Source organism: Lethenteron reissneri, chromosome 10 (assembly GCF_015708825.2).
Source record: "Lethenteron reissneri isolate LAM-NWPU_2019-01 chromosome 10, ASM1570882v1, whole genome shotgun sequence".
NCBI lineage: Eukaryota > Metazoa > Chordata > Hyperoartia > Petromyzontiformes > Petromyzontidae > Lethenteron > Lethenteron reissneri.
Genome location: NC_083788.1, coordinates 1,939,276 through 1,952,113, shown reverse-complemented (window position 1 = coordinate 1,952,113; position 12,838 = coordinate 1,939,276). Strand labels below are relative to the sequence as shown.

Genomic DNA, 12,838 nt, shown 5'->3' with positions numbered 1-12,838 from the left:
TCTCTCACAGCTTGCGAACACCGAGTACTTATCACCACTACAACCGTATTGACCAAAGCTCTTACAATATCCTTCTAGATTGAAGAAATGTGTTGACACTCCCGTCTATTACAACCTTGCTCATGGCTGCTGCAGCTCCTTACTATTCAAACTCCTTCCTTTTGTTACTGCTAACCCTACTCCCTCCCTTTGTTGCTGCTAATCCTACATAATGCACGGGCATAATGTGACTTTGAGACCCCCCCCCCCACCTCCTACGCATTCCACAAGTAGTGACTAATCCCATATCTGCATTTCCCATAAATATGCTAAATTCCTCTGTTGATATGCAAATTCCTTTGTCAAGGCGCCCTTCCTCCTCTAATCCAGCTTAAATTTACGCTGCCAAGCTTGGTGGTGTTCATTCAGACGCTGTCTTTCCGACAGACCTGTTCTTCACCTGAGGACGGCTGCTTGCGTTGTGGCCGAAACGTCGTGAAAATTGTATTTTATTATGTTTTATTTGTATTATTTTATTATTTCCCTTCTACGTGACTTTACCAAAAGAACCAAGAAAATGAATCCCTGCAGTCACGAAAGCTGTAAATGGAAATTTACAAACATACCTATCATGCCATTCTGAGACCCAAATGACGCTTTCCTGCACAATGAGTGAGTGGACTGTGTGGCACAGACGAAAATGGCCGTCGTGTTAGTCGACATTCCGAATTGAAACCCAGTTCACGTCTGGCCCTGTGACCTCTTGCCTCCATCTGCCTTCAATTATACTCGATGAATATGAAGCTATATCATCACTGCCAACAGCAACTCCCACCCACAACTCCCATCACCCACACCACCCACCTCTCAACTCTGACCCATATCCAACAGAAGGGGTCGTTGCCTCTAAACTGTTTGCCAGCATTGGTTGAAGCAAGCCTGACTGCTAACCATCCACTGAATGTCGAAGTTGGTCCGGATTTTTCTTGTGTTGGAACACATTCTGTTATTATGCACGAGGTCGTGTGGCCGATGGATATGTAAAAAATAACATTTATTTACGTGAAGTTTCAGTCATAAGGGGCCGTCCATAAATGACGTCAAGCAATTTTGGACGATTTTTGTACCCCCCCCCTCGTCAAATATGACGTCACAAAGCTCTGCCCCCCCCCCCCAATAAAACATGCTTCAAATCGCTTTAAACTATTGTCATTGTAGTGCGTATTTAATGTGGCGCTGCACTCTGATGTTGAAGGAGAAAACATTTATTAAGAAGTCTATTGAATTAAGTAGAACGTGTTGTCTATATTTATTTAAAGTTGCGCATTTTGATGTGACGTCACATTTCTCAACCCCCCCCCCCTCCTCGTCACACATCGTCCCAAATGTCTGACTCCCCCCCCCCAGGTGCGTGACGTCATTTATGGATGGCCCCTGAGAAGGTGTATGACCTGTAACTTAGAATGCGGATCAGAACTCTGGAAGCTAACCAGCTCTTCCCTTGCAGTGATCCACTCTGGAATTGCCTTTCAAGGTCATGATAATAAGCTTGCTCAATTCCAGAGACGCGTTCATTCGTGTCTATTACAGCCTTAATTGTGCTGTTTGTTGCTGGCTGCTGAGTGCATTGAGCTTTTCGGCCTGTGCTCCAGTAAGTGTGTCAACAAAGTGGGTGGAGGCAATGGTTCGTGTTAGCTGCTGCTGCATCTACCGGTCATCTCAGTCAGCCAACCCATGGCACCTGCTGGGTCTGACCCGAAACCTCCTGCACCTAGCCTGGCACAGTAGGGGGGTACAGCTGGTGGTGCATCTACCGGTCATCTCAGTCAGCCAACCCATGGCACCTGCTGGGTCTGATCCGAGACCTCCTGCACCTAGCCTGGCACAGTAGGGGGGTACAGCTGGTGGTGCATCTACCGGTCATCTCAGTCAGCCAACCCATGGCACCTGCTGGGTCTGACCCGAGACCTCCTGCACCTAGCCTGGCACAGTAGGGGGGTACAACTGGTGGTGCATCTACCGGTCATCTCAGTCAGCCAACCCATGGCACCTGCTGGGTCTGACCCGAGACCTCCTGCACCTAGCCTGGCACAGTAGCGGGGTACAGCTGGTGGTGCATCTACCGGTCATCTCAGTCAGCCAACCCATGGCACCTGCTGGGTCTGATCCGAGACCTCCTGCACCTAGCCTGGGACAGTAGGGGGGTACAGCTGGTGGTGCATCTACCGGTCATCTCAGTCAGCCAACCCATGGCACCTGCTGGGTCTGACCCGAGACCTCCTCCTGTCAGCAGCGACCCTTCGACACTTCACGTGGCAGCCTCAAAGTGCACCTGGCCTGGCACAGGCGCCGTGGCGAATGGCCGGGTGATTGGTATTGGTTTGTTGTGGGCGTTTGGTGGTGGTGGTGGTGTTGGTGTTTGGTGAGAATTGAGTGTTGACTGTGAGGCGTGTTATTGTGGTGAGGATGATGATGGCTGGTGGTGGTGGGTGTCTGTGGTATGTGCCCTTCGTGTTTTTGACTTTTTGAGTGACGCACTGGAATACATTGATGCCTGTGGGTGGTGTCCATAGAGCTGGCATTTTCACCATGTGTTGGCCAATAAGGGGGGTTGTGGTATCTATGTGGGAGAGAGGGAGGGAGGGCACAACACACGAATATAAATATCAGAATCATGCCGCAGACCTTGCAGTGTCATCACTCTGCTCGTCTTCTTCCCTCCGATCTCCTCGGTCATCTCCGTTGCTCGTGAGACGATGGCTGAGCAATTCTTCGGGACGTGGGATCTCGACGAAAGCCGAAACTTCGACGAATACATGAAGGCGATCGGTAAGAGCTGTCGTCGTTGGGTTCTGGGCGTGATTATTTTTTTATAAATAAAAAACCGTCTCTGAAGCGTTCGGTTATCCATGTCGGTCCGTGGCCCGAGCAGTTGCAAGGCACGCGCCTATCAGTGCCGGATTATCCTCGTAGCAAAAGTAGCTACATGTGTAGTAGCTACATATGTAGAAGTAGCACAAGTAGCTACTCACGTGTAGTAGCTACACATGTGGTAGCTACGGGCCCCGCACTTTCAAGGGCCCCGCGCTAAATGCTTTCAAGCTATCAATTCCGGTTCAGTGATTCTGCACTTGCTCTATTACTGTAGTACTAGACTGCCTTCAACTTTTATGAACGACTGGGTGTTTAAGGTTAGCGATTTGTCGTATTATCTGGCTTGTATAGCAAATGAAATAAGTATAACCGGTAAAAACAAAGTTTTTCACTATAAATCCTTTATATGCGTGGCGGCTAGAGTCCTCTCGTCCTCTGGCTTGAGATGGCTGCCACCTATGGGTCAGATGATTGCATTGCACCATTAAGCAATTGGTAATTAAATATATTTTTGTCCTAAAAAGTGTAAAATTTTGAAACAAAAATTTCACGAACATTAATTGTCACGCACAACGAGTCTGTGTGGAAAATGTCAGCTCGATTGGATCACGGGAAGTGGGTTAAAAAACGACCGAAAGATTTGCACGGTCCTAAGCAAGCAAGCGAACTTAATATAAAGGATTTAATAAGTATAACCCGTAAAAACAAAGTTTTTCACTATAAATCCTTTATATGCGTGGCAGAGAACTTAATATAAAGGATTTAAAAATATATTCGCCTGTGGAGGACGCGGGGATCGATCCCGCGACCTTTGGCATGGGAAGCGAGGGCGCTACCAACTGCGCTACTCCGCCACGGCCTGTGGAGGGGTTACGCTCTTGGCTCTTACACTCTGACGTTCAGCCAAAGCCATGAATTAGTTATATTTGAATATATGTAAAATAAAATTGTTTTGCCTAAAAAGTGTACAATTTTGGGAATTTTTTTTCACGAACAATAATTGTCTGGCACAACGAGTCTGTGTGGAAAATGTCACCTCGATTGGATCACGAGAAGTGGGTTAAAAAACGACCGAAAGATTTGCACGGTCCTAAGCAAGCAAGCACGCGAACTTAATATAAAGGATTTAAAAATACAATTACTTTACTATGCATGTAAAAAATGTGTGTTTTAATATTTATGTGTTTTTTATTTATTTAGGGCCCCTTTATAACATATGCTACAGGCCCCGCCTATCACAGGTGTAATATGATGTTATTATTGTTCTAGCATGTGGCAAGTGGGTGTCAAATACGCGCCCCGGTTCACGTTTGTGAGCCACGCGAGAGCTTGGGGAGCAGTGGCAACTGATTCTGAGAGTGGGCCGAGAATGCAGAGGCATGGGTCGCGCTCCATCGAGCAGAGTGGTAACTGCCCCTCTGTTCGGGACGTCCGGTTCATGTGACGATCTCCCGCTTCGATGATTGTGGAACGTGGGTGACTGCTGGTCGGCTTTGGCTTCTGGATAACGGCCCCAGGAATTGAATTGTTGCAGAGCGCGCATGGATATTTGGACAAGATAAACTCGAGACCTGACCTGGTTTTTCCAGGTTTCAGCAGGGCAACGATTTTTTAAAAATCCTTTATATTAAGTTCACTTGCTTGCTTGCTTGCGCGCTTACGACCGTGCAAATCTTTCGGTCGTTTTTTAACCCACTTCCCGTGATCCAATCGAGCTGACATTTTGCACACAGACTCGTTGTGCATGACAATTAATGTTCGTCCACTTTTTAGGACATTTTTTTTCATATTTAATTTAAAATACCAATGTGATAAAAATGAAACTGTTACTCAAGAAAAACAGAAATGAATAATAAAATAAAACCGATGCCACGCATATAAAGGATTTATAGTGAAAAAAATAGTTTTTACGGGTTAATTTTTTAGTTCCATCGGGCAACTGTATAGGATGCAATCAGTCAAGAGTTTGAAGCCCGGCTGGACTGTGGACGCGATGCGTGTGAACAGCGTGGACTCCGTCAATATTACATAACGTTAATACTGGTAGGAAACACCTGGTTACACCAGCCCACAGGGGATTATTGTGTCCGTCCGTCGTGCATCCAAAAATGGGAGGTGTGGGGCTGGGTGGATAGGGGAGGGTGGGGAGGGGCTGGGTGGCGAGGGTGGGGAGGGGCTGGGTGGGAGGGGTGGGTCACCCCGTGGTGCCCTGATATAACTCAACGTTTAACCTACTCACGCCGGCTTGTGCCCGCCCTCACAGTCGGCCATATTTGCGGAATACACCACGCCGCCGTTGACCCTGGCCATTGACCGAGCAACCCAACGTTCCTACCAGCTCCCTCCGCAGGAATGTGTTAGCCACGAGACATGCCCCGTTGCGTTGCTCACCCTCACCTCGCCTGTTCTGATTACTTCCCATCAACCCAGTATCCTGGAACCAGGCAACCGTGAGAGCGGTGTTTCTGTTTCACTTCGGCTCATCGAGTCTTCGGCATGGGGTTCCGAGAGCACAACAGCGGTGATGTTTAATTGCGGTGAACACTTTTTGCGGGCACGTCACACCACGCACTTGAGAGTGCATCCACGTGATGTCGGTACTTCTCGTGTGCTGGGTTCCACTCTTCTTTCACCCCTTTACGGGACCTTTTTTATCGACGGGATTTACACACCTACTTGAAATCGAATATGACAAGAGAGGCCGAAGTGATGGTCTTAGTCGTGCGGCTGAGACGACACTCAACAGGTGACCAGTGTGAAGGCTGCTATACCGTCTGCCACTCGCTGCAATCGATGATGCGACTCAACACACATCCCTGGTATGGAGCAAGGCTATGATAGACGCTTGGGAAGAGCGAAAACAAGAGGAACATCCCAAGGTGAATCAGTGTGGTGGTTGAGTGGATGGGCGGGTGAGCGTGAATGAATGGGTGAGTTAGTGGTTAGGTGACTTAGGTGTGTCTGTGTGTGTCTGTGTGTGTTGCTGTGATCGTGCAGAATGGTGGTTGAACAAGATAGAGGTGAATGCTGGATCACCAAGCAGCCTGAGTATCCATGGAATAAAGTGTGCTCATTTCAATGATCTAGGAGGAGTAATAATGAAGTGACCGATTGGGATGTCAAAATACAAGATTCTTTTTTTTATTTGGAGGAACAGATATTTATGTTTGTATGCTACGTCCAACTTCTTTAGGATCATACGTACCCAACCGGGCTAACCGGGAAGGGCAGCAAACGATGGAGACGAATTGTTCGATTGTTTATCCTACTTGTATCCTCCCCGACGACGCTCACGATTATATTTGGACTACATATCGCAGCGCATGTGCTGGTACGTGGTGAAACATGTGTGCAATGATGAGCACACGACACTCTGGAGCCGACTCCCCGCCACGGACTGTCACCCACAAATCTGTAATTTGGCCACAATGTGACCCTGTCGACTGCACAATGGCCTGTACTCATGCGAATGTCGTCAGGGAGGATCGTGTAATGCGTACCTGGTGGTGAAGTAGATGATGACATCGTTGCGGCTACTACACCCATCATTGATAACTATTATCCCGGGGCAAGCCGCTGCATTAGAATGGCGTCAGTTTTCATTTCAGTTTAATTTATTAGGTATAGCCTTGTGAGCCATTCGGCTCTTGAATCGGGTGCAACCACAACAAACAAAAACATGAACAAGAAAACATCTTAAATTGACTATGTGACTAAGCGCAAATAGAAAATCCAAGAAACAGAAAAATATTGCAAAAGAACCACCGTACACCAACGCTGTGTGCAAAAATCCCGGTGGGATGCAAGTCAAACAACAACAACCACAAGCCAACTGAGATTAAGGCCATCAGTCTAACTCCGTACTACAACAAACAAACGTGGCCATGGAACGCGCGCTACCCCGAGACGCTGCTTCACCACAGCCCTGCAACTGCTCGCTCGTGCAACCTGCTGGCAGAAGGGCCTCGTACACTCGCGCGAACCCCTTTGGGGGTGTTTGGTCTTCTTTTCCACGTGGAACAGACGGTGTAAAAAAAAGGGGCCGTCCATAAATGACGTCACGCACCTCGGGTGAGGGGTCAGACATTTGTGACGAGGGGGGGGGGTTGAAAAATGTGACGTCACATCAAAATGCGCAACTTTAAATAAATATAGACAACACGTTATACTTAATTAAATATACTTTTTAATAAATGTTTTCTCCTGCAACATCAGAGTGCAGCGGCACATTAAATACGCACTACAATGACAATAGTTTAAAGCGATTTGGAGCATGTTTTATTTTTAAAATGGAAATATGGTTTGGGGGGGGGGGGGGCAAAGCTTTGTGACGTCATATTTGAGGGGGGGGTCAAAAATCGTCCAAAATCGCCTGACGTCATTTATGGACGGCCCCAAAGGTGTGTGTGTGGGCACACCCACACTTTACTCCACCACACGTGATCTGGTGAATCCATTTGTAGTGATGGGTGGACAGAGGCGGTGCAGGGGGGCGGGAGGGGATTTGAGAAACTTGCTCCGTTGTTTTAATTGCCGCGCCGAGAGATACAAAGTTTAGTTTTCAATTTCGAGATTTTGAATCTCTAAATTGAAAACTCATTTCTTTCGAGCTGCTTGTTGTGTCTAGTTTGGTGTTCTTCCCCACACCTCTGATTAGCGTGGTTGGCTACATACGGTGCAAAATAAGTGTAACATACATACAATCAAACCCCGTGAACTCTGTGAATTCCGAGTTCCGTGTGCTAAACACCACGGCAGCCTCCACCTTACTCGTGCGTGGCTTCTCTCGCGATGTGTTCGCTTGACCCCACACCCGTTTGCGTGCAGGTGTGGGGTTTGCTACCCGCCACGTGGCCGGGATGAGTAAACCCACGACCATCATCAGCGGCAGCGGTGACCGCGTCTGCTTGAAGACTCTGAGCACCTTCAAGAACACGGAGGTGGAGATCCGCCTTGGGGAGCCGTTCGAGGAGACCACGGCTGATGACAGGAGGGTGCAGGTGGGTTCTGTGTGCTGCACATGGGCCCATGACCCGTTGACAGTGCTGATGATATTGTAGTGTCAGAACATCGTCGACGACTGCCGCCATTCGCCACCGAAATGGCGGAGACGTCACCACGGCGCCTGTGCCAGGCTAGGTGCACTTTGAGGCCACGTGAAGTGTCGAACGCCCGCTGACAGGTCACGGGACAGACCCAGGTGCAATGGGTAGACTAACTGAGATGGCGGGCAGCTGTGCCAACTTGCTGTATTTTAACCGCCCGGCACTCCACTCGTTGTGAGCGTCGCTCCAGTGCCCTCCGTTGTCGTTGGAGCGCGACTGCCTCCAACTTCCCAGTAGCAGCGTCCTTCACGAGCCTTCCTCATGCACTCTCACACCCTCCGCACATTGCTCTGACTGCAACGCTGACCAGAGGTCGCAAACGGGTTTTGATTCCTTACCCGTACCCGGCCGCACCAGGGTCACAAATGGGTACACGTACCCGGCCGGTACCCGTTCCCTACACATACCCTACCCGAAATGAGTGACAAACGGTTACTCACCAGTGACTCACGGCCTACTTGTACCCGTACCCGGGTATCGGGTAGGGTACGGGTCCATAATCAACGTTTTTGGGTTTAGATCGCGTTATTTATAAATGTGTCGTAACCCTCCACCACCCGACACGGCCAATCAGTAAAAAAGTGTCACGTTGACAAAAGACAATTAGTTCACTGAATCTTAATTATGGAGCTTTCGTGACTGCAGGAATTATTCTTTGGTTCTTTCGGTTAAGTCACGTCTAAAGATAAAATAATAAATTAAAATAAAAGCATATTACGACGTTTCGATTGCAACACAAGCAATCATCATCAGGCAAAAAAAAAGAAATAGCAACAAAAATCTAACTAGAAAACTATAGACAGACATACAAGCAGACAGACATCACACGGACACACAGAGAGAGGACACATATCGGCACAAAGAGAGGGGTCGTTTCTGTGACGGTCCCCCTCTCTATATTTAAGGGACCGTCACAGAAACGACCCCTCTCTTTGTGCCGATATGTGTCCTCTCTCTGTGTGTCCGTGTGATGTCTGTCTGCTTGTATGTCTGTCTATAGTTTTCTAGTTAGATTTTTGTTGCTATTTCTTTTTTTTGCCTGATGATGATTGCTTGTGTTGCAATCGAAACGTCGTAATATGCTTTTATTTTAATTTATTATTTTATCTTTAGACGTGACTTAACCGAAAGAACCAAAGAATTAGTTCACTGCTTTAGCCCACCGGTGTGTTGAAGCGTGAAACCACAACAATTTACAATTTGAGTACGACGTTTCGCTGGTAATTGCATCCAGCATCATCGGGTACCCGATTGCGACCTCTGACGCTGACCTCAGTCCCACGGTTCGCTTGGACAGCGAAGGCGGCTCGACTGTGGGCAATTTCCAATCATTGGCCATCTCAAATATGAGCCAGCCAACGATGTTCGGCAAGGCACCAAAGGGAGCAGGATTGGGGAACGTTTGAAGAAGGATGAAAATTATGGCCACTGGAAAAGGAGAGGGCTTTTATGAATGTGAGGAGTTGCTTTGAATAAATGAACAATTTCTTCTCTTCACTCATTGCGTCGTCCCCAAGGATGGAAATGGAATGACATCACTAGGGGGGCGATCGCCTCAGTGGCGAGCACAGCGTGGGGAATTCTTTTTTTATTGAGAAGCCACCGGAAGCTATGCACTTTTAAGTAATCGAGATTGAAATTAATGTCTTTAAGAACTGCTTTTTGTGTTCGGTTTGTTGTCCTTCCACCGCAACTCCGATTAGCACGGTTAGCGACGTACGGCGCGAAAGAAGTTCAACGCGTAACACGCATTAGGCTTGAAATCCTGAAATCACCACTTGAATGCCATCTATCCGGTGCTGCAGTCCAAATGGGGCACGTCTGTCAAATTCACCCTGCTCCTCCGGCCTCTGTTCACACAGCAGCGGAGATGGGAGCACCCACCGTAATCATTTATTGAAACAATTTCAACCCGGAAAATGAATCCCTTGGGATGGATATGTCTCGCTCGCAACAGTGTCCAGGGTGTCAGTTCACACACACACAGCGAACATGTAATGACGCCTAATGGCACGTATACAACAGACACGTATACAACAGTTAAAACACAAAGCGAACGTATAAATGACACGTACACAACACACATGCTCTTTTGTAATGTTGATGACCCAAGTGACTCTCACAAATGAGAATATCCTGGTCCCTTTGAGTGCTGGTGGCACCGTGGTGGCACCGCGAGCTCCAAACCTGGCGACTCGCGTTTGATTATAAATTCTCGCTCACGGTTAAAGTCAGTGGCCAATTTTTATTTTTATTTATTTTTATCAGGTAAGGCCCACTGAGGTACACAGCTCTCTTTCAGAAGCAACCTGACAGCAAATGATAGCTCAACGAAGTGGCTTATCACGTGAAAATGTATAGCAGCCAAATACTATCCTCGAAATGCACGTTGATTTTAAATTCTAGATTTGAAGTTTTCGTGACTGCAAGGATCCATACTTTTTGGGGTTTTTCGGTAAAGTCACGTAGGGAAAAACTGGAGGACCCGGAGAAAAATCCATACGACCACAGGAAGAATATATGAAAACTCGAAATATTACAGGCGTCAGGGTCGGGATCGAACCCACGACCTCCTGCATAGCATCGGTGTGCCGGGGGTAAGCGCGTGAAGAGAAAGAAGCCAGACGGAGGGGTTCGCCCAACTCACGGTGTGGCTGGGGAACGCAAAAACTTTGATTCCTCGAGGAGCCTTCAGACGCGGACTGAGTGGTCGCGCCTGACCGCATCACGCACCGCTCCCGCGCCAGGCACCCGAGGCCCGTGGGGGACATTTGTGTGTGTGCTGCGTGCCTCCCCCAGAGTGTGGTCACCGTGGAGGAGGGGAAACTCGTGCAGGTGCAGAAGTGGGATGGCAAGGAGACGCGCCTTGTGAGAGAGCTCTCAGGGCCTGACAAGCTTATCCTGGTGTCATATTCACACCCACAAACCCACACACAGACACACGCACAGACACCCACAAACCCACAAACCCACAGACACACACCCACATACCCACCCACAAACCCACCCACAGACACACACCCACCCACACACAGACACACGTACAAACCCACCCACAAACCCACAAACCCACCCACAAACCCACAGACATACCCACACACATCCACCCAAAAACCTAGACACACACACACCCACATACCCACCCACAAACCCACACACATACCCACACAAACCTACCCACACCCATCTCCCCACAAATTTACCTTCCTGCCTACTCATGCACATTCCTGAGATACATACTTACATTTATGAATGTGTGATGGAGTTAAACTCAGGTTATAGTCGAAAATAATGCATACTTATTAACATCCCAATAAAGGTTTAGACTTAAAACTTTCGTTACTGCAGGAATTCATATTCTTGGTTCTTTCGGTAAAGTCACGTAGATAGAAAACAAAAATCAAAAGCAAGAAGACCGCTTGTGTTGCGATCGACACGTCGTGGGTTTTTTGCTTTTAATTTAGATTTTTGTTTTCTATGTGACTTTACCGAAAGAACCAAGAATATCCCAATTATAGGACCCCAGAACTTGGGCGGTTGTTGGCACCCGTTTTGGTTGCCTTCCCGCTTGTCTGGCGTCCCGGAACCCTGAGCAAAATAAAATAAAACCTGCGCGCATGACAAAATCTGCGGTCTTTCGGAATGCACTTTTCATAAATAACACTACGTAACATACGTTTTTTTAAATATTGAGATGTTGTATTTCTCGTTACAGACATGCACCATGGGCAACGTGGTGGCTACGCGCACCTACCACAGGGCAGCGTAGCTGCTGCAGCAGCCCATCACCAACAAGACGCCTGCCCGACCTATTCGAATAGCTGTAGCCTGCTTCATGCAAACATTCCAATATAGGAGCAGAGCTTTGGGCGACCGATGTAAACGGAGTGTTACCTCCCCCCCCCTCCCTCGCTCTCTCTCACGCGAGAGTTTGCTCCGGGTGCTCTTGATTGGGACACCGTTAACATGTTACATAACAAAATAATCACGTGTCATTCCGGAAAATATTAAATAAGGGTACAATATGCTTCCTACACGTCCCTCCAGATAAAACAAAATTGTAACCAAAGAGGGTTCTTGCCTGTAAGCTTTTTATGGATATGAGGAGGCGAATTGCGAGTTTAGTAATTGTGACTGGTTAGTAAAGCACTTGAACCCAGTCGAGCGCAAACTTGAGGAATCCTGCTGAGTAGCATGAACAGAAATCAAGATCGAGACAACTCCCTGAAGCCATCAAAGCCGCAGCACCTCGCGATCCTCCGCCAGATCCCAGAAGGACTTTACACCAACAAGGCAACTTAAGTCGAGTGGATACACACGAGATGGCTTTCATGCGATACCAATAGCTGCACTAAACTAACAGACACACTTGCCAGGTTGCTGCAACAACAACAACCGCCATTCGCCACTAAGTGGCGGTGACGTCACCACGACGCTTGTGCCAGGCCACACACACACACGTCTGGCAATGCGTATTGCTGGGTGAACGGAAGGAGCGGTTTTCGAGAGATTTAAGAAACTTTCCCCGTTGTTTCAACTGTCAGGCCAGGAGATGGAGTCGAACCACCGACCTCTGCGTGGCAGGTCCCAGTGTGCCGCTAACCGTTACCTACGGCGGCTACCTTCGTTGTACAGTTAAAAAGGTAAAAATGTCAAAAGCTCGTTGCTGGACATGTCTAACGCATGTGGCAAATCGGTAACCCCTTTTTTATTCGTGCAGGTTCCATGCAGAAATGCTAAAACAACAAACACATTTTTTACAACCCTAAACAATTGCCGTTCCTTTAAAAAAAAAAGGTTTTGTGATTTAATTCAAACCGATCGGAGTGATGTTTGCAAATACAAATGCGAAAATAAGCGATTTCAACAGCGTCTGCAAA

The 12,838-nt window shown here is 47.9% G+C and overlaps 1 protein-coding gene across 1 annotated transcript; it reads left to right on the top strand.

Annotated features, from left to right (window-relative positions):
- Window positions 1-2,653: 2,653 nt before the first annotated feature.
- Window positions 2,654-12,655, top strand: LOC133340805 (fatty acid-binding protein, heart-like). The gene is made up of 4 exons (XM_061549213.1): window positions 2,654-2,808; window positions 7,681-7,853; window positions 10,758-10,862; window positions 11,674-12,655. The coding sequence occupies exons 1-4, from the start codon at window positions 2,736-2,738 to the stop codon at window positions 11,725-11,727; spliced, it is 405 nt and encodes a 134-aa protein (XP_061405197.1). The 5' UTR covers window positions 2,654-2,735; the 3' UTR covers window positions 11,728-12,655.
- Window positions 12,656-12,838: the final 183 nt, after the last annotated feature.